The sequence below is a fragment of the Plecotus auritus genome (assembly GCF_963455305.1).
Source record: "Plecotus auritus genome assembly, chromosome: 5".
NCBI classification, from domain to species: Eukaryota; Metazoa; Chordata; class Mammalia; order Chiroptera; family Vespertilionidae; genus Plecotus; species Plecotus auritus.
The window spans coordinates 76,167,949-76,191,151 of NC_137776.1; the positions used below are offsets into that span (position 1 = coordinate 76,167,949).

The window sequence follows — 23,203 nt, forward strand, 5'->3', positions numbered from 1 at the left end:
GCCAGAGGGAAGCCCGGGTCCCGGATGCCAGAGGGAAGCTGGTGCCGTCAGCCAGGGGAAGGAAGGCCTACTCTTACATGAATTTCATGCATTGGGCCTCTAGTCCTATCTAATAAAAAAGAGTAATATGCAAACTGACCATGTCTCCGCTACATCCACAAGCCATGCCCACCAGCCAATCAGGAGCGAGTATGCAAATTAACCCAACCAAGATGGCTACGACCACATAGAGAGAAGGAGGCTTGGGTTTCCCCGGCAATGGTGGAAGCCAAGCTTTTAGCACACCCTGGCGTGCCTTGGCCTCCACTTAAGGCTACAAAGTTTCAATTATAGAAGATAAATAAATCCCAACAAAAATTATGACAGCCATGGAGCTGGAGAGAGCAGGAGGCTTGAGTTGCCCCCAGTGATGGAGGAAGCCAAGTTTCCGCAGCCCTGGCCTGCCTTGGCCTCCACTTAAGGCTACAAAGTTTCAATTATCCTATCTAATAAAAGAGTAATATGCAAATTGACCATCACTCCAACACACAAGATGGCCTCCCCCATGTGGTCAAAGATGGCTGCCCCCATGTGGACACAAGATGGCCACCACAAGATGGCCAGCAGGGGAGAGCAGTTGGGAGGGACCAGGCCTGCAAGGGAGGGCAGTTGGGAGGGACCAGGCCGGCAGAGGAGGGCAGTTGGGGGAGACCAGGCTAGCAGGGGGGCAGTTGGGAGGGTCCAGGCTGGCAGAGGGCAGTTGGGGGGGACCAGGCCTGCAGGAGAGGACAGTTGGGGGGAACCCAGGCCTGCAGGGGGCAGTTGGGGGAGACCCAGGCCTGTGGGGGGGCAGTTAGGGGTGACCAGGCTGGCAGAGGAGGGAAGTGGGGGCATCCGGACCTGCAGAGGAGAGCAGTTGGGGCGGGAACCAGGCCTGCAGGGCAGGGCAGTTAGGGGTGAGCAGGCCTGCAGGGGAGGGCAGTTAGGGGTGACCAGGCCTGCAGGGGAGGGCAGTTAGGGGTGACCAGGCCTGCAGGGGAGGGCAGTTAGGGACAAACAGACTGGCAGGGGAGCATTTAGGCATCAATCAAAGGGGGTGATCAGGCTGGCAGGCAGAAGCGGTTAGGGGCAATCAGGCAGGCAGGCAGACGAGCAGTTGGGGTGGAGGCTTTAGGCTTGGGCAGGGGCCGAGCCTGCAATCGGAGGTGCGGGGGCAGGGGGGAACCCCTTCCCAAGCATAAAGCCTGGGGCAGAGGCTTTAGGCTTGGGCAGGGGCCGAGCCTGTGATCAGAGGGAAGGGTAAAAAAATCAATGGAAATATATCCTCAGGTGAGGATAAAAAGAAAAATAAAGAAAGAAATGTCATATCCTATGAAAGGCACATGTTGAAAATGCTTAAAGAAAGTTGTCATTTTTTCATGGTGAAGGGACTGGAGTCTGTGTTGATGAAAATACCTTGGCAGCTGCGGCAACTGGCAGTGGCTGCAGCAGCGGTGTGATGGGGCTGGCAGCTTCCCCTGATTAGCCTGGTGGCCTCCCACAAAGGGAGGCCAGACTGGGGTTTACGTCTGCTCCAAAAGGGGAGCAGGCCTAAGCCATCAGTAGGGCATCCCCTGAGGGCTCCCAGTATGTGAGAGGGGGCAGGCTGGGCTGAGAGACCCCTCCCCAGTGCATGAATTTTGTGCACCAGGCCCCTAGTCTATATAATAAAAGCCCAAGTGACTGTTACAGTGGAACAACTGGCCACCAGAGGGCAGACGCTCAATGCAGGAGCTGCCCCCTGATAGTCAGTATGCTGCCACAGGGGCAGTGCAACTCAGCAAGAAGTCGAGCTCACGGCTAGCGATCGCAGCTACCACTGCATTGGGAGCCTCTCCTGAGGCCATGGCAGCAGGCACAGTGGGAAGGGATGAGTACTAGCGGTGCAGCGCCCAGCCCTAATTTGGGCTCCTCCCTGGCCACCTGCCACTTGGCACACTCCTACATCCCTCAGGGGATGTTCGACTGCCAGCAATGAATATATATATATATATATATATATATATATATATATATATATATATATATATATATATATATCACTAAATATATAAATGGATGAATAAACTAAAAAGGAAATCATAAAATTGTTTCCCTGAATAAAATGAAAATTAAACAGTTTAAAAAAAGAGACCAAATCAAAGTTTAGTGATTTTGCAGGCTTCAGCCATTCAGGGTAACTTTCTGAAGTGTGTACAACTGATATTCCTATTTGATAAGATAAGACTGTTATTGCAGTAGGGCTAATGGTGTTTATTTCTAACACAATTCCTTTGATTTAAATCCACATACATTTCAGTGATGGTTCAGCTTGGTTAGTCATGCAAATTAAAGTGTTACTGAAGCTGATCTCCCAAAAGAGAAGTGTTCCTCAGGAAGAAAAATGGTCAGTATCCAGGGCAGCTAGTGTATTCACCCAGAAAATATCAGCTGTCCTTTCAGAATGTGATACTGATACTGATGGATTGATTTAATATTTCTTGGAAGCTTTCAATTTTTTAGGCATCAGAGAGAATTTTCAAAAGACCAGCAGCCACCTGTCCCACCAGACTCATTTTAGAAATTCATATACAGAGATGAAAAGAGCAGATGGGTAGGAAAGCCTTTCTGCACACATGTGTGCAACACACACACACACACACAGCAATTAGCATATGTCTTCCAATTAATGTTGCTTGCAAAGTTTCATATTTAAATTCAGGAAATTCTGAATTGTTTTACAAGAATTTGTATCTTCTCTGAATTCCTGATTAATTATTTGTATTGCCCTGTACCTGATTTTAATGTATTTCTTATTTGTTTCTCACGGACAAAAAACATGAATTTAAGCTTCAGAGAATATATTGAATTTTATTCTGTGTTTGACTCTTGAAAACATTTAGTGTCAACAAAATAATTAAAATTAATTAGTTGCTATTTCAACTGTTTAAAAATGTTTCAACTAGTTTGCAATAAAAGCTCATTACAGTAAAACTTTAAATAATTAACAAAAGCATAAGTTTATTCCTGAGCTTCCCAGAAGCCTATTTGTACAGTACTTTTATTTAGTTGAAGGGATAAATAGATGTTTCTCTGACCCTAATACTTAAAAGGCTATTGAAACAAGATATTTTATTTACATGAGGAATTTTGAGAACATATAAAAGCTAGTGAAAATAAAAATGCTAAATAATTTCTGCTAGCACATACAATCAAAAGAAATATGATTACACTATAACTTACAAAATATATTTATTAATTCTAAATTAGATGATTAAAAGGACAAGTTGATCTTTAAAATAGATGAAGTTAGCCTGGCTGCCATGGCTCAGTGATTGAGAGTCGACCTCTGAACCAGGAGGTCACATTTCAATTCCCGGTCAGGGTACATGCTCGGGTTTTGGGCTTGATCCCCAGTGTGCAGGAGGCAGCAGATCAATGATTCTCTCTCATCATTGATGTTTCTATATCTCTCTCTCTCTCCTTTCCTCTCTGAAATCAATAAAAATGCATTTAAAATAGATGAAGTTAGTAAGATAGATGAGCTAAGTTATTGCATAATTATTAAAGGTCAAGAGATAATATTAAAAAATGGAGGGAGATATAATGTTTCCTAAACATATATATTGGAAGTACAACTGAACAGTTACATACATGAAGGGAAGACCGGTCAAAAACAAGCAGTACTGAAGACTCGGGCTGATATTTCCAACAGTATTCAAACAAAATCCCATGACCATAATGTAGCAGCTGCAAATTTATATAATCAGTAGTTTACCTGCTGAAGTGATAATTCCAGACGTGGAGGACTGAAGTATCCAGTTGTTTATTTCCAGGGTTAGGAGCTGCAGCTGGGCATCGTGGGGATAGAGGGGCAAATCATGTCGCTTGGTTCTATTGGCAAACTCAGAAATCTGTGCCTACCACCCTAGCCGGCTTGGCTCAGTGGATAAAGCGTCAGCCTGCGGACTGAAGGGTCCCAGGTTTGATTCCGGCCAAGGGCACATGCCCGGGTTGCGGGCTCAATCCCCAGTAGGGGGCATGCAGGAGGCAGCCTATCAATGATTCTCTCTCATGATGGATGTTTCTATCTCTCTCTCTCTCTCACCTTCTCTCTTCCTCTCTGAAATCAATAAAGAAATATATTTAAAAAAGAAAAAAGAAAGCTGTGCCTACCAACTACCAAACCATCTACCTCCGAGGCTGCCGAATAGTAGGGATATTAAAGGACCAGTTAGTTGAATGAAGAATAAATGTCCCATAATTATGTTGCTTTGGGCAGGAAAAAATTACTCATTTTAGTTTGTTAAAAATAACTTTGAAGAGATAGAATTTTTTAATACCAAAGGCACATTAGAATCTTCTGGGAGTTGTTTTTGTTTCTTTGTGTGTGCGTGTTTGTGTGTGCGTGTGTGTGTATGTGTGTGTGTGTGTATGTGTGTGTGATGCTGATGCCTGAGCTCACCGAAGAACAATATAAATCAGTGCTCCTCAATGAGGCATGTATCTCAGTTTTAAAGATCCCAGTTGATTTTTGATCATAGTCAAAATTGGGATTTACCATTATAAGCCACTATAAATATAAAGGAGAGTTTACACAAGGTGTAATCAAATATATACTAAATGAAAATATATATTTTACTAAAAATCAGTTTGGGTCTTTCTCACCTGATTTAAAATTTGCAGGAGAGTTTTCATAGGAATCATCATACTCTTGTCTCCTAGCACATCCCTCCCCCAATATAGGACTTTCATCATTGATATCAGGTGATACACAGACACATCATTAATTTTAAGTTAATGTAGTATGAAAAGTCATGCTATCCTTAATGCTTTTTCAATCCTCTGATTGATGTAGGAAGAATGATTAAATATATTACTAGGATATATTTAACAACCCTAAGACACTCCATTACTGAGGAAGATGGGAGAGTAGAGGTGTAGGGGATAGGGAACTCAAACTACAATTTGGTGTGTAGTAATATTTAATTATAATTAGACAGTATTGTTTTAGTTTTATTGTATGTATTTTTAGAATTGCATTCTATTTCTTCTGATACTGGATTTTCCTTTTTCTAATGAGTCAGTTTAAAGAACAGTTAAAAATAAAGAACAGTAGAACTTGTATTCAAATAAGGACAAAAATGTGAAAACATTAATCTCAGTCCAGATTTGTAAAAACGAGAGGGAGAAAGAAACTGAGGCAACAGTGTATATTCTGATTTCTAATTAGGTACGCAATCCATGGAAAAGCAGTAGTGAGGGTAAAGGAGAATATACTAAAAAGAAGGGAGAGAATATGTGAAGAAGCATGCTGCAGAGATGGCAACTTCTTGGTATCAAGTGCTTCATCTCCTGAGGTCTTCTTCAGAGAAACCACACCAGTGGCACGTTAGGACAGCTTGAGGCGAATAGTGGGGAGGAAAAGGGACAAATGTTTCTGCTGGCTTCTTTCTCTCAGTCAGAAATTCGATTCATGAGTCATTAATTTTTCATTATCTGGGGAGTTTTCAGAGGCTCCAGGCACAGGCCTGATGTATGGGTACTGTGCCCCACATGAATGTTCATCATATTAACTGTGGCAAAAAAAAAAAAAAAAAAAAAAAGGTCACAATTTCTAGAGCCAGTTGTGGCTAAGTGTACCTGAGGTGTTATGTAAAGGATGTCTAATACAACAGTATTCAAGTAACTAAAGATGGGAAAATATTGCCTTACCAAGGACTGTTCATTCAGGACCAGGAACAGAGACAAATTGGTTTATTCTGATGCTTCAAAAATTTACAGTTTTTTATAAGAATACTTTGTGTGTTTGAGTTGCTTCATAGAAGGTTTTCAGTAATAGCTGTCATTTAGTGGGTGACTAAAAGTTTTAATCTGCATTTGAAATAATTATCACTGAAGCAGCTATTATTATTTCAATTTGCCACTGAAGTAGTTGAGTTGCTGAAAAATTAGCTAACCTGAGGTCAAAAATCAAACCATGTTCATAAAACACAAAGGCCCAAGTTCTTTCATCTGCAATATGTCTTCTTATCAGTACATGATCTTTACTAAAAATACATGTCCATGTATATTTGCTGCCTTTTCCCCAAAGTTTGTCATTAGGGAAGCATAGACATTTTTCAGTGTGGTTTAAATGGGTTCATTTTATTTGGGCTGGGAGGATATTGCCTAACAAACTTCAAAGTGCATTCAGACAAATTTGGGATCATGTTAAAATTCATATTCCGATTTAGGTCTGATTTGGAGCCACAGATTATTTCTAAAAATCTCCCATACTTTTAGTAGCAAGGGTGTAAATACTATCACTACAAATTGTTTTACTGAATTATAGATACCTGTAATATATAATACAAGTAGTAATGTGGTCCTCAAACATTCAGTGGCAGAGTTCCTGGAAATATTTTAAAATTCTTTTTTTTTTAATTTAATAAATCTTTATTGTTCAGATTATTACAATTGTTTCTCCTTTTTCCCCCAATAGCTCCCCTCCACCCAGTTCCCACCCCACCCTCTGCCCTTACCTCCCCCACACTGTCCTCATCCATAGGTGTATGATTTTTGTCCAGTCCCTTCCTGCACCCCCCCATATCCTTTCCCCCTGAGAATTATCAGTCCACTCCCTTTCTATGCCCCTAATTCTATTATATTCACCAGTTTATTTGTTCCTCAGATTTTTAATTCACTTGATTTTTAGGTTCACTTGTTGGTAGATATGTATTTGTTTTCTTAATTTTTATCTTTACTTTTTTCTCTTCCTCTTCTTAAAGAATACCTTTCAGCATTTAATATAATACTTTTTTGGTGGTGATGAACTCCTTTAGCTTTTTCTTATCTGTGAAGCTCTTTATCTGACCTTCCATTCTGAATGATAACTTTGCTGGGTAGAGTAATCTTGCTTGTAGGTTCTTGCTTTTCATCACTTTGAAAATTTCTTGCCACTCCTGTCTGGCCTGCATAGTTTCTGTTGAGAAATCAGCTGACAATCGTATGGGTGCTCCCTTTTAGGTAATTAATTGTTTTTCTCTTGCTACTTTTAATATTCTCTCTTTGTCTTTTGCCCTTGGCATTTTAATTATGATGTGTCTTGGTGTGGTCCTCTTTGGATTCCTCTTGTTTGGGATTCTGTGCGCCTCCTGGACTTGTAAATCTATTTCTTTCACCAGGTAGGGGAAGTTTTCAGTCATTATTTCTTCAAATAGGTTTTCAGTATCTTGCTCTCTGTCTTCTTCTGGCACCCCCATAATTCTGATGTTGGTACACTTGAAGATGTCCCAGAGGCTTCTTACACTATCTTCAACTTTTTGGATTCTTTTTTCTTTTTGCTTTTCCAGTTGAGTGTTTTTTCCTTCTTTGTTTTTCAAATCTTTGACTTGATTCTTGTGTTCCTCTAGTCTGCTGTTGGGTCTCTTTATAATATTTTTTATTTCAGTCAGTGTATGTTTAATTTCTAGTTGGTCCTTTTTCATATCCTCAAGGGTCTCGGTAAATTTATCGGCCTTTTCTAGAATATTCTTGAAAAGCCTTATAACCGTGGTTTTGAATTCTATATCCAGTAGTTTGTTTTCCTCCATTTCTTTCGTTTGTGATCTGTTTCTTTGCCTCTGCATTTTCATTGCTTCCCTGAGTTGGTAGGGTAGCTTTGTGTGGTAGGTGTCCTATATGGGCCAGTGGGTCAGCCTCCCCAGTTAACCTGAGGTGGACTCTCTTGGTGCACCCCTTTGTGGACTGTGTGTATAGTCTTGCTGTAGTTAAGTCTTGATTGTTGTTGGTATCACTGGGAGGAATAGACCTCCAGGCCAGTTGGCTGTGAGGATCAGCTGTGTCTACGCTGGGAGAAGTTTGGTGCTAGAAGCCTTATAGGATTAGCCTTGCCAAATTGCAAAAGCCTCTGTGCTCAGCTTGGATGAGGAGGAGTCTCAGGGTGGAGCAGACAGTCTTGGCTTCCCGTCAGCCCTGCCCTTGCTCACATGCCTCCAGACCTCTGACTTCCGCGACTCCCCTGAGTTTCCGCCTGACAGTCCAGATTCCCCCTGTAAGAGCGTGGGTCCCCAGAGGCTCGCCCGGAACTTGGGTTCAGTGCAGTCGGAACTAGGGTTCAGTGCAGTCAGGAGCTTCCAACTCCCTTCCGCTAGGGAATGCCTGCGGTAACCTCCACATTCAGCTTTCTCTGCGAGCACTCGCGTGCACGTGTGCTCGTGCCTCCAGACCCGCCACAACTCCCCCGGGTCTCCGAGTCTCTGAGTCTCCCTGTGCCTTTCTCTCTACCTGACAGTCCAGACTCCCCCTGTATGAGCCTGAGTCCACGCGGTTTCGCCCAGAACTGGGTTTCAGTGCAGTCTGAACTGGGATTCAGTGCAGTCGGAGGCTTCCTTCCCCCTCCCGCCAGAGAAAGTCAGCCAGGTACTCAGTCGCCCTTCCTCTCTGTGTGCGTCTCCATACCTCAGCCCTCGTTTGCCGCTCCTCTGATTCTCCGTGAGCTTTCTTCTTTCCTTCTAGTTGTAGAATTTCCACTCAGCCAGCTTTCCTGTGGTTCTGGATGATGTCTGTTCTGTCTTTTAGTTGTAGTTTTGAAATTGTTGTGCGAGGCAGCAGTTTAGGTGCTTACCTATGCCGCCATCTTGGTTTCCTCTTAAAATTCTTAAATCTTAGAATTTCTGGAGGGGGACATATAGGGGACGGCTCTGGAGAAATGGAGAATAGGGTTTGACAACAAATACCCATATGTTATCAAACAGGCACAGCTTTATGAGATAGACTTAGTGAATGCAGCAATTTTTACCTAGCTCAATAAATATTTATTGAATTAAAATAAAAAAAAGATTTAATTATTAATGATCACTATGGAATAATGCCATGGTAAACTACTTCCCCCCATTAAACTAGTGAAAATTCTTTAAGTTTGAAGACTAAAAAATTGAAAAGTGATTTACTCAAGAAAAACCCTATGTACTCTTAGAAGAGCCACTCTGAAAATATTAAAATAGGGAAACTACCAATTATAAATATATTGGTATATAAAAGCCCAGCGTCCAGAACTGCGGAATGACCAGACTGACCAGTGGCTATGAGGCACACTGCAGCAGCCAACCAGCCTGATCCGGGCCCTGATCAGCCCCTGATCGGCCCCCAACACCCCAATCAAGGGCGAAGCCAGCCAGCCAACCTCCCGCGTCCCCTTCCCCCTGCCAGCCCGGCCTAATGTGCCTCCATTGGGGCGGGCCAGCCGGACCCCACTCGTGTACGAATTCGTGCACTGGGTCTCTAGTTAAATATAAAGTACATGTAACTCATAGCGTAGTTGAAGTTTATTATTATTTTGCTTATGGGGAAATAGAAGTAAGAAGAAAATGCTTAAGTAAGCAAACAGATCATCATTATAAAGGAGTAATATTTAAGACTTGTTTACTTTTTAATTTATGTGAAAAAATGCTAAATAAAAGGTTAGAACTTTTAATAATGTTACTTCAGTTTAAGTGTCAAAGTCATTTAGAAAATTATGCCAAAGCAGCTTTCAATTCTGACCAGATCCTCCCACTGTGGTTTCTTATATTGAAGTTAAATAAAGGAAGTAGATAAAAGCAATGTGCAAGTTCATGTCTGTAACTCAGCTCCCGGAGCCTCAACCTGCTGATACACTGTTGTAATAAATTATGCAACCAGTGTGGTTTGTGTGATTTATTATTGCAGTAGATCATGAGCATGGTGACTGACATAAACACGTGTCCCATAGACAGCTGGGCTGCACGATGTTCTATTTCTCTTTCTCACTTTCAAGTGCTTAGTTCAGAAAGTGTGAAAAAAAACACACACACACAAATTGACAAATACAGGAGGATGTTTCTGAAGCAGCCTTCTGCATAGACCCTTGAAGTAATAGTTTTTAAATTGAGAAGTCCCAGTGCTCTTCTTGCTTCCAGTCCTCCCAAAGGACTGTTTAAAAAGATTTTAACAAAATACATTAACTCATATAAATCAGGTTCTGTGAATTCAGGATATAGTTTTGTTTTTTTTTACTTGCATAAATACATAATAGACTTCATATGCATTTCCTCATTCTTTCTCTGAGCTATTATAGCTACCATAAAAGTTGAATTCTAGACATTTAAAATCAAAGTAATTACCTAACTGGTTGTTACATCTCTGCTTTAAAAGGAAAGCATTAATTCTGTCATGAGTTCAATCATTTTTTTTTTTAAGGATTTATGCTGAGGTGTAAATTGCCTCTTTTGGAAGCAAAAGAATCAGTTGAGTAAATAATGTAATTGAAATACAACTATTGTAATAAATGTATGTCTAAAACTTAGCTGGCTAACCCACTGTCAGTCTCCCCATCTATAGCTCTCTTCTTGGGTCTATATTATATTATGGATCCAGGATATTAGAATGCAAAATGCCACAAACATTTGAACTAAACAATAAGCAGGGATGATGCAATAGGCATCTTAGTTACCGCTTCTTCAGGGGATTTCTGGGGCAGGAAGTGGGAAGGTTTTGCTTAGAGGAGAATGTATAATCTTAGAAGCTGACCTTAGTATATACATGGTGAAAAAATGGTTCTGAACATTTGACCTCAAGAATGACGGATTCTGACAGTCTGGTATCTTCAGATGGCATGGTTATGTTTTATGAACCTACACTCATACAAGTCTGAGTAGCCATCATCTGGAAATGGAACATTTTCTCCTGGTAACAATGTTGGGTTGACTTGCATGCTTCCTTATTTTATTTCTCTGTCTCATATCTTCACAAAGAAAGTAACAGTTTTCCCAAAGGGAGTAGGAAAGAGAGTCAATGCATTTTCTGGAAAAGTTACAGTGCAATTGTTGTAGGGAGCAAAGAATAGCATTCGGAATTGTACCCTAACATATGAGCTAGAGCAATCAGCCAAATACTCAAGTGACCGCAGACATGGTTTCAGTGGCTTTTAAATCCTGAATTATAAGATGATGAAGCATTTTTTTGGCTTATCTGCAGCATCAAAAGCATGGAGACTGGGAAGTTTATACATACTGTTAGTTTAGCAGAAAGGCTGTATTTTGAAAGATCAAGAGTACCAAGATCAAGTGTTATTCATTCTTATGATGCCTTGTCTCATGTCCCCTTCCTACTATGCTGAACCTACTCTTCCATTATTTTAAGTATTTTCTTGGGCTTATTTTTTTCCTTTCCTGTTTCCTTTCCTTTCTGCTTGATATCCACACAGGATATTGAAAGAAACCAATTATAAAATATTTGGAACTAAACATAAGGCATACTGGAATGTGAGAAGATATGGCGTGGTTAACATAAATGTAGTTAATCTATTGGAAAACATACCTTATCTGAATCAAAAATGCAAAATCATACAACATGCACACACACACAAACATGCATGCATTACTGTACTTCATCATGTCCATATGAACTCCTCACATCTGAGAAATTAGGAAGACATTATAAGGCTTTATATCTGCTTATAGGAATTAGCACTTAGTTTGAATAATATAGCTGTTAGAGTTAGAATGGCTCTTAGAGATTATCAGACAAGTTCTGTCACTTAAGAGATTCATAATTTGCTTATAGTTGCAGAGCTAGTACCTGCCTGTATTCCTCAAAATCTTTATACTTAGTTTTGGTCCTTTTTTCCTTGTCAGGACCAGTAATGTTCTATGTTATAAAAATATCCCAGGGCCAAATATATGACTTGTCCATCCATAGTTAAGTATCAGGGCTAAGGTGAAAAGCTGAAGGTTAAATTACAAAGTGTAACACTGTGATCATTTGCCACAGTTATTTAGAGAAAGTTGTATTTTATTTATGTACAAGCTACTATCTAATCATCTATAAATGTTGAATTTTTTCTTTATTATATATGTAACACCTCAAAATATATTCATTAAGAAATATTGCTTATTTAATTATTTTTTCAAGGATTTAAGACTGGTGTTAACATTTGGCTGATATTAAAGTCACTGGTTAGTTATCCAAACTCAGTTAAAAGAAGAAAATTTTATTGTCTAAATGAGTGCCAGAAGGTGATTTATATGCTGAACAGTTCAGAGCATGTCCTTGAACAATTGTAACTGCTTAATTTTTGTCATTTTTTCTGGCAGCTTCCAAATAGTAATGCTTAATGATTCAACTTAAATGAACTAAAATGAATCCTTGTGGAAAAGCATAATACCTGCCTGGTACAAGGGAGCTGATTATATTGCCTTCATTTACACCAAAGTTATTCAGAATTCATTGACACCCTCTCATTGCTAAGTTTTGTTGCCTTTTCCCTAAGCAATTGGAAAAGGTGTCACTTTGTGCAGGTGTGCATGCCATTTATGCCATGTTGAGGATAGTTGTCAAAATGCTGCTGCCAGCTCATGGAAACAGCCAAATAAGGCTTAAACAATGAAGCAAAATGAAGACTTTGAGGACATAAAATAGTGTTACTTCAAACAGTGTGTCTCCAAATATTTATCTGTCAGATGAATTTTATGAAATAGCTTAAAATGCAGGGCAAATGACACTAATGAAGAACAAATAATGATTTGTGGCAAGCTAAAATAGAGTAGAGCATGGCATTTTATAAAATACTTGAATGTTACTCTAGTCCTCCTTTATCCGCAGTTTCAGTTACCTGCAGTAAACCACAGCCTGAAAATGGAAAATTCCAGTAATAAACAATTCATATGTTTTAAATTGTGTGCCATAATGAGAAGCATTATTAAATCTCATGCCATCTTGCTTTGTCCCTTTGACCAGTCTGTCCATTGTATGTAAGCTCTGACTATTAGTCACTTAGTAGCCTTCTGATCAGATTGACTACCACAGAATCACAGTGCTTGTGTTCAAATCCCCTTATTTTATTGTTATAATTTACTATTTTATTATTAGTTATTCTTGTTAATCTCTTACAGTGCCCATATTATAGATTAAACTTTGTAATATGTATGTATGTATAGAAATAATACATAGACTCTGTAAGGTTTGGTACAATCTTGGGTTCCAAGGTGTACAATGGGAGCCTTGGAACCTACCTGCCTACATATAAGGAGAGACTAATGTATATACATTTAAAATCCTTAATTAAATCAATGACAGGACAGGAGATGAAAAGTGTCAGAATTTGAAATATAGATAAATGCATATTAACACATAGAGAGTAAAGCATTACATTTTAGAATAACTACAAAAATGGTAATCATCCTCTTCATCACATTTTTCTTCTTTTCTATTATAAAAGATCTCATTTATGGGCCATAAGAGGCATTAGTAGTAAATCTATTTAAAATGTGCAACTTAATTATTTTTTTTCTCTAATCTGTCCTTGGGCTAAATACTTTCAATTGTGAGAATTTGTTAGAGCAAAAGCCTGAGTTGAAATGCCTGCTTGAAAAATCACAGCAGTAAGAACTTTTCAACTGGGCTATCATTTTAATAGCCCAGTTGCTTAATAAGATGGCCTTTCAACAACACACTGACTTGGAAATAGTTGATTTAATGGTTTCATTTGGATTCCTGATGTCTTGATTTCTTAAAGATGACTTTTCCATGACTGAGAGACCTGCCTCTCATTCTCTACCCTTCCTTCCAGGGAGTGGTCATCATCAAATCTAAAAATACCCAACCTGGAAAAGAATAAGAACTCAGTATATTTTATAATTTTTATTAGGTATTTAAACAAATATGACACAAGCATATTTTTCTTCAATTTACAAATTTTAGGTGATTTGTGCTTATTGTTGGTTGTTCTTATGCAAAACCTTAAGTCCTCTATTTTCATGCAAAATACTACATAACTTGTTGGATCATAAACACTGAGAAATAATTCTCGCCCTGGGTGGTGTGGTTCAGTTGGTTGGGCATCATTGCATTCACCAGAGGTTGCTAGTTCTATTCCTGGTCAAGGTTACATACCTGGGTTAAAAGGCTTGATTTCCAGTAGGGGGCATGCAGGAAGTAATTGATCAATGTTACACTCTTGCATCGATAATTTTCTCTCTCTCCTCTCATTTTCTCTATAAAAATCAATAAACTATTCATTTAAAAAATATTCTCTTAGTGAAGACACTAAGACAGATCATTATTTCTTTTATTTCTTAAAAATATGATTTTATTGATTTCAGAGACAGGAAGGGAGAGAGAGAGATAAACCATCAAGACGAGAGAAAATCATTGATGGGCTGCCTTCTGCACACTCCATACTGGGGATTGAGCCTGCAACCTTGGCTTGTGCCCTGACCAGTAATGGAACTGTCATCTCCTGGTTCAATGGTAATCAAAACAGCATTGTATTGACAGAACAACAGGAACAAAGACCAATGGAACAAAACTGAGAGCCCAGAAATAAACTCACATGTGTATGGGCAAATAATTTTTGACAAAGGAGCCAAAAACATACAATGGAGAAAAGGAAGCCTCTTTAATAAATGGTGCTGGCAAAATTGGAATATTCTTAAATATTCTTAAATTAAATATTTCTTAGTTTTAAGTTGCAAAAGAATAAAACTAGATTGGTGTTTGTCCCAGTATACAAAAATTAACTCAAAATGAATCAAAGCTCTAAATATACGTTCTGAAACAATAAATCACATAGAAGAAAACATAGGTACTAAACTTATGGATCTTAGTCTTAGAGAAGATTTTATAAATTTGACCCCAAAGGCAAGGGAAGTAAGGGTAAAAACAAGTGAATGGGACTATATCAAATTAAAAAGCTCTGCACAGCCAAAGAAACTGCCAACAAAACAAAAAGGCAACCAAGCAAATGGGAGATGACATTTGCAAATAACAGCTCTGACAAGGGGTTAATATCCTAAATATATAAATAACTTATACAACTCAATACCAAACCAACAATCCAACTAAAAAATGGAAAGAAGACCTAAACAGACACTTGTTCCAAGAAGACATACAAATGGCCAACAGATATATGAAAAGATGCTCAACTTCACTAGCAAATAAAAACTAAGTCAGAATTTAATGTTATAACTTTAATAACTATAATCATATATGAACATAAGGCACAACATCAGAACCTTGCTCAAATTCCATTCAGGATTGGCTATAACACTTCAGATATATGACAATTTATTTTTCTTCTCATCAGTCTTCTGTGTGATTCAAGGAAATACTCTACCAACCTTCCTTCCTTGAAAAAGGAACAAAGCTAAATCATTTAATTTCACTCTCCCATATTACAGATTCAAAGACTGAATCTCAAAAAATCAAAAATCTTATCCAAGGAAAAACGATGAATATTATCCAAGGAAAAACAAAGAATAGGGTTCTTTCTGCTACTTATCTCAGGCATATCCCCCAGACCTTTTCTCAACCCTCCCTCACCTGTTCTTTCCCTCACGAGGCTTACCAGTGTGTTCAACTGACTCTGACTCTTGGTTGAGTTTTGTCATTTAAGAGATTAGAAGGAGAGAGTGTAGAATCAAAGTCATTCATAATTTTATCTTTCTTTCTGAAGGGTTTGTCTCTCTAAATAAGGCCATAACTCCTCTCACATATTAGACAATCTTTTAGATGATTGTTGTGCATGTTGTTCTTTTCGAATGTTGCTGGATACTAATGACATTGAGACATTTTTTTATTTGTTCTGCAAGCTCACTCAGGCAAGTTAAATATAGCTTTCTGTTCTTAAATTAAATATTTCTTAGTTTTAAGTTGCTGATACACCACCATACAAACATTTTCTCCAGGGCCAAAGCAACTGCACTTGTGTTTTGCAATCTGTAACATTTTGTCATGCCCATCCATGGCAGGTGCCAAGTTGTCATTTCTTATAATGACCATTTATGATCTTGTCAGTGAGGCAGTCATCTGGGGTGTTTGGGAAGCCTCCTGTTTGCTTGAATTTTAAATTGTTTGATTTTACATTGAGCATCTGGGTATTGGAAATATGTTGTTTGATTTATAAAGCTGAGTATTTTTGTATTCCCTGACTAGTTCCAGTACTTCCACCACTAAAGCCATCGGTGAAGTTTCAAGATGAAAAAGTCATATGATTCAAAACTAAATTCTCAACACATAATTTCAAGTCTATGTGGCATCACCAATTTAATTGTCTGTCTATTAGGACACATGTGAGATTAAGTGACTGTGTCAAGAAATGAATTTTCTAAATGAATATGAATTATTATTTTGAAACATGATGCTATTTATAGGTTCAAGGTGAAAGTTCCTCAAAATTATGCCCTAATGGTGCATTACCATATAACACAATGGAGTGTAATTTATGATGGCAGTTTTCTGCTCTCTAAATAAAGATGCTGATTAGGCTTGCAAGGTGCAGTATTTGTGAACTTATGCTACAAATGTTTTAACATAGAGATGAAAAAGTGTAATTTAATGGATTTCACTTTTCTGTTTCACATGGAACTCTAACCAGTGGAATGAGATGTCTTGGGATCAGTATGATTCTTAGTTGAACCTAATGTACCCTATAAAAGCCTATACAGCCCTAGCTGGTTGGGCTCAGTGGATAGAGCGTTGGCCTGTGGACCGAAGGATCCTGGGTTGGATCCCGGTCATGAGCATGTACCTGGGTTTCAGGATCCTCCCCAGCCAGAGCCCTGGTCAGGGCATGTGCATGAGGCAACCAATCAGTGTGTTTATTTCACATCAATATTTCTCTCTGTCTTTCCCTCTCTCTTCCACTCTCCCTAAAAATCAATGGAAATATATCCTCAAGTGAGGATTCTTTTTAAAAAGCCTATGCATAATTGTAGACTGAGTTTAATGCTTTTCTGTGTCAGCAGAAGTAGAGAAGTAAACTACTGGCCTACAGAAACTTCTTAACTCAGAAGCACACTTGAACTATGAGTGCTGCTTGGGCCCTCCTTAGGCCTGGTTTGGAGAGCTAACTCAGGGCCACCACCAGCTCTCCATCATCTGCGTGAATTCAGAAAACTACTAGGGAATATAAGGGGCATTGAAATGACACTTTTGAGAGTAAGCAGCAAATGCATACCAGATAATTGAATGTAACCTATTCGATTATCTGGTGGCACTGAATGCAATATAGCGGTGGGGGGGGGGGGGGAATCAGTGGCAGTAAAAATAGTATTTATTCTGTCTTCTCCCACCCTTCTACTTGCTACTACTTAACTTCCTTTTACTATTCTTCTCCTCTTGTTCCTAAAACATTACAATCAGAAGCAGTAACCAGTAGGAGAGGTAGGATGTGGTGGGTTTACCCCATCTTGGGTGGCACCAGAAATCCTATCAATTTACTTTTAAGTGAATACAAAAGCATACACCATGATACCAATTTGAAAAGAATAATAAAAAAAGAAATATGTATGTCCCCCTTTATGCCCCCATTACCCTCTCCTCCCCTCTACCCCCCCCCCAAGCCTTCACCACTGTCATCTGTGTCTATGGGTTATGCATATCCTATATAATAAAAGAGTAATATGCAAATTAACCATCACTCTGCTACACCCACAAGCCATGCCCACCAGCCAATCAGGAGCGGATATACAAATAAACCCAACCAAGATGGCTACAGCCACAGAGAGCAGGAGGGAGGCTTGGGTTTCCCCAGCAATGGAGGAAGCCAAGCTATCCGCCTGCCCTTGCCGGCCTAGGCCTCCACTCAAGGCTACAAAGTTTCAATGATAGAAGATACATAAAACCAAACAGAAATGGCAGCAGCCAGGGAGCTGGAAAGAGCAGGAGACTAGGGTTGCCCCCGGCGATGGAGGAAGCCAAGCTTTCCGCACACCCTGGCTGGCCCAGGCCTCCGCTTAAAGCTACAGAGTTTCAATTATAGAAGATACATAAATCCCCCCCAAAACAGCTGTCACCATGGAGCAAGCAGAAGGCATGGCTCTGCTCCAGGCTACAAAGTTTCAATTGTAGAAGATAAATAAACCCCAGATACCAGGGCTTTCGCTTGGGTTGCCAGGGGGCGTGGCCGGCCTGCAAACCACCACAGGCCCCTCACCCAGGCTGCCCCACGCCCCAAGGGAATCCCCACCCTGATCCGGGACACCCTTCAGGGCAAACCAGCTGGCCCCCATCCGTGCACCAGGCCTCTATCCTATCTAATAAAAGAGTAATATGCAGATTTACCATCACTCCAACACACAAGATGGCTGCCCCCATGTGGTCAAAGATCCTGCCCCCATGTGGACACAATACGGCCACCACAAGATGGCCAGCAGGGGAGGGCAGTTGGGAGGAACCAGGCCTGCAAGGGAGGGCAGTTGGGGGTTATCAAGCCTGCAGGGGAGGGCAGTTAGGGGTGACCAAGCCGGCAGAGGAGGGCAGTTGGGGGCGACCAGGCCTGCAGGGAAAGGCAGTTGGGAGGGACCCAAGCCTGCAGGGGAGAGCAGTTGGGGGTGACCAGGCTTGCAGGGAAGGGCAGTTAGGGGTGACCAGGCCTGCAGGGGACGGCAGTTGGGGGGGACCCAGGCCTTCAGGGGAGGGCAGTTAGGGGCAAACAGGCTGGTAGGGGAGCAGTTAGGTATCAATCAGGCTGGCAGGGGAGTGGTTAGGGGGTGATCAGGCTGGCAGGCAGAAGTGGTTAGGGGCAATCAGGAAGGTAGGCAGGCGAGCAGTTGGGAGCCAGCAGTCCTGGATTGTGAGAGGGATGTCCGATTGCCCATTTAAGCCCGATCCCACTTAAACGGGCAGTTGGACATCCCTCGAGGGGTCCCAGATTGGAGAGGGTGCAGGCTGGGCTGACGGACACCCCCCACCCCCGTGCACGAATTCCGTGCACCGGGCCTCTAGTATGCATATAATTTCATTGTTTGATTTCTTTCCCCCCTCCACCCTCCCCTGCCTTCCCTCTTTGGTTTGACAGTCTCAATGTTATGGCAGGTCTATATTTTTGCTCTTTAGTAACATAATTTAATTAAATCAATTTAAAATTATATTTTAACGTTTATTTATTTATTTAAATTATTTTCCAATTATACTTGACATACAATATCATGTTAGTTTCAGGTATACAGCATAGTGATTGGGTATTTATATACCTTACAAAGTGATCACTCTAAAAAGCCTAGTACCCATCTGATCCCATAAATAGTTATTACAGTATTATTACCTGTATTCCTTATTCTGTAGTTTATATCCCTTTGACTATAGTTATAATTGAAAATTTGTACTTCTTAATTCCTTTTAGCATTTTACTCATCTCTTCAATCCTCCTTCCATCTGGCAACTGCCAATTTATTCTCTGTATTTATAAGTTTGTTTCTGTCTTGATTGTTCATTCATGTATTTTGTTTTTTAGATGTCATATGTAATTAAGATCATATGCTATTTGTATTTCTCTGTCTGACTTATTTCACTTATCATACAACCTTCTGGATTCATCTATGATATGAAATTATAACACAAGGTTATATTAATCAAAGGAGCATGGCAAAAGAATTTCAGAGTTTGCGTCTTATCTTTTTTTTTTTTTGTCTTACAAGTGTCACTTGAAAAATAAAAGTTTTATACTTTGATTAAGTTTAATTTATCATTCTTTTTAATGGATCATGCTTTTGGAGTCATTATGCTAATAAATCTTTGCCTCACCAAAGGTTGTAAATATTTTTTCCCATTTATTCTTTTAGATCTCTTATAGTTTTAGATTTTATATTCAGGACTATAATTTATTTTTGGCTAATTTTTATATATATGGATGACAGTTCTTTTTTTGTATATGCATGTTCAGTTGTTGAAGTATCATTTGTTAAAAAATTATACTATGTGTTTGAATAGCCTATGCACTTCTGTCAAAATTAGTTATCCATATACATGCTGGCTTTTTCTGTATTACTGATGTATTTCTCTATTTCTTTTCTGTATTACCGATGTATGTCTTTATTATTCTTTATTATTTTTGAAAACCACATTGTCTTAATAGCTGTAAATTTATGTTTTAAAATAAGATAGCTGTTTTTGCTATTTTAGATGCTTTGTTTTCCACATATATTTTGGATTAGCTTGCCAATTTCTAGAAAATGTCTGCAGGGTTTATAGTTGGATTAGATATAATTTATCAATTTGAGGAGAGATGGCATCTTAATACCAAGCCTCCCAAAGCATAAGTAAGGCATAACTCTATTTATTTAGGTTTTTGTTAATTTCTGTTAACAATGTTTTATAGTTTTCAGTTTTTTATAATTTTTTCATATGTGTTACTAGCTGTATGTTAATGCTATTATAAAACTTTTTATTTTAATTTTCAATAGTTTATTACTACTCTATAGAAACTCATGTAACAATCTTGCATGCTGCAACCTACTAAATTAATTAATTAGTTCAAGCAGCTTTTGTTTTCTTGACACATTCTATTGATATTTTTTTATGCAGAGGATTATGTCACTTGCAAATAAGTATAATTTGACATTATCCCCTAATCTGGATGTATTTGTTTTTGCTTTCTTTTCTTAGTATACTGACTAGAAACTATAGGACAATGTTGAATAGATTAGTAAGAGTGACTATTTCTTTCTTAATTTTATTTATCTTCTAAGTTTTTATTAGGAACTAGAGGCCTGGTGCATGAAATGCGTGCACAGGTGGGGTCCCTAGGCCTGGCTGGTGATCAGGGCCGATCAGGTTCCCCACCTCCCCGCCTCCTCCTTCTCTTGCCACCCACATGCCACACGATGCAGTTTGCTGCCTCCCCTCTTCCCCTCCTCCTCCTTCCCTCACCACCACCGTGTGGTTCCCCAACTCCCCACCTCCCCCCTCCTCCTTCCCTCGCCACCCGCATCCGCCACCACCCACCCCTGGTTCCCCATCCCAGCCTGGGGCCCGGGCCTGATAGGGCGATCAGGACCAGCCGGCTGGGGAAGGGACCTGGAGGTTGACCTGCAGGCCCTGAGGAGGGAGCCAGCCCTCGGCCCCCCTGAAAAGGGACCACATCCGCTGCCACCCACCCCTGGTTCCCCATCCCAGCCTGGGGCCCGGGCCTGATAGGGCGATCAGGACCAGCCGGCCGGGGAAGGGACCTGGAGGTTGGCCTGCAGGCCCTGAGGAGGGAGCCAGCCCTCGGCCCCCCTGAAAAGGGACCACATCCGCTGCCACCCACCCCTGGTTCCCTGTCCCAGCCCAGGGGCCTGGCCACGATTGGGCAATCAGGGCCTGCAGGCTGGGGGAAGGGACTGGGAGGTTGGCCGGCAGGTCCCATTGGCGATCATGGCCTGTGGCATCTGTCTCCTGGTGGTCAGTGCACATCATAGCAACCAGTTGTTCGGTCATGAGGGTCGCTTAGGCATATATATATATAGATGGATGTTAGATCCTATAAAATAATTTATCTGCCTTTGTTGAGATATTCATATGAATTTTCCTGTTTTAGCTGTTAAATGGTAAATTACAGTAATAGATTTTTAAAATGATAACTAAATCTGTATTCCTAGGATAATTCACACTGCATCATTATGTTTTATTCATTGTATTGTTCTCAAATAACCATTTTTAAAGTTGTATTAATTTTTTCTTTATTTTTTTGTTTTATTTTTCCTTAATTTCTCTTTTACTCTTAATTTTTTTTTCTTTACTTTGGGTTTAACTTATTTTCTTTTAGTGTCTTAGAGTGGAAGCTGAAGTAATTGATTTTTTTTCCATCTCTTCTTGAATATTAGCTTAGTAGTAAATAGAGATATACTAAAAATATTCAGTAAGCACATTGCAAAAGGTAAGGATAATTAAAACATTTAAATAAACTATGAAGAATATTATAATAGTACACCTAGTAAAATGCATTTTTGTCTGATGATTTCCATTGATTAAATATAACTAATCATAATCCCTTATTTTTGACACAAAAATAGATGTGTATATAGGAATATGTTTACCTTCATATTACAAATATATATTTTAACTTATTTTAGGTGATTGTAAAATCGGGGCCAGGGACTTTCCTCAGTTTGGCTGTTTATGACAATTACATCTTTTGGTCAGACTGGGGAAGAAGAGCTATCCTGCGTTCCAACAAGTACACAGGAGGAGACACAAAAATTCTCCGTTCTGACATTCCACATCAGCCTATGGGAATCATAGCCGTTGCCAATGACACCAATAGCTGTAAGTTACAAAGAAAGCAAATTTATTTCTTAATTATATGCTCTCAAAAATTTCTCTATGTGCTTTTTTTTTTAACCGCAATAATCAAATATATCATTCTAATAGCACTAAAACAGCTGGAAGTGCTCATGGTGACCTTGCAAGAGACTTCCTGCCTTTTAGCTTGTGTCTCTCTATGTATTTTAGTAATACTTAGTTGGATTTCATTTTGTTAAATTTCCTTGGGATAGTGTTCAGGATTCGACATTTCACAATATTGAAATTATCCAAAAGATGTAAGTTAAAATGTCTGTGGTTCTTAATTTATCACCAAAGGAACAATTCATTTTAAATTATTTGTTTCTGGAATTCTATTCCATTTTCTCTCACTCCTCATATCTTTGAACATTCAAATCAACTTGCTTCCCTGTAATAAGCAAGCTTTGCACCTGGGCTTAATTTTTTTTTTTTAATCACTGGAATATCTACAAAATTGCTGTTTGTAGTGTTGGTGTGGTCTCCTGTAGTATTAGTGCATTTGGTGCTATGGCATCCTTGATAAATGTGTTAGATAGTGTAGTGATCCCTTATATATTTTTCTCATGTTATTATCTTTGAGGTATTTGGATTTTCAAAAGTCCTGAATCTTTTTTGTTTATGAGATTTTTAAAAGAGAATGAGGCAGTCTAACAGTTAATCTACACCTAGCATAGAATAGGAAATCAATATAATGTTACCGATAAAGCTTCCTCATTACAGGTGAACTTTCTCCATGTGCGTTATTGAATGGAGGTTGCCATGACCTGTGCCTTTTAACTCCTAATGGGAGAGTGAATTGTTCCTGCAGGGGAGATCGAATATTGGTAAATGACAACCGATGTGTGAGTAAGTAAAGAGATTCCAAATGTGATATGACATACTGCTCAAAACAGCACACATGGACATTGGCATGTTTGACTATATTCTTGAAGTTTTACTCTCCTCCAATAGTCAAGGCCCCATTGGATTATCTGTATATTCTAGGAAAATTCAGCATTCTACTTTGCTATTGCCATATGTGATAGATAATGTTAACCCAAAGAGTCACAAATGGTGTCACTGATTGTGGACTGGAAGATTTGGGGCTAGCTAGAGAAATACCTATACACAGTGATGATATGAAAATGTATGACTTTGAAAATTCATCAACAGCAAAATTAGT

The 23,203-nt window shown here is 39.5% G+C and overlaps 1 protein-coding gene across 2 annotated transcripts in view; it reads left to right on the forward strand.

The window, feature by feature from the left end:
• The window catches only part of LRP1B (LDL receptor related protein 1B), a 1,782,191-nt gene that overhangs the window by 1,456,013 nt on the left and 302,975 nt on the right, over nt 1–23,203 (forward strand). For both annotated transcript variants that reach the window (XM_080670835.1, XM_080670834.1), the window contains exons 44-45: nt 21,831–22,023; nt 22,762–22,887. In XM_080670835.1, coding sequence (XP_080526961.1) covers nt 21,831–22,023; nt 22,762–22,887 — 319 coding nt within the window. The remainder of the gene's footprint in view (nt 1–21,830; nt 22,024–22,761; nt 22,888–23,203) is intronic.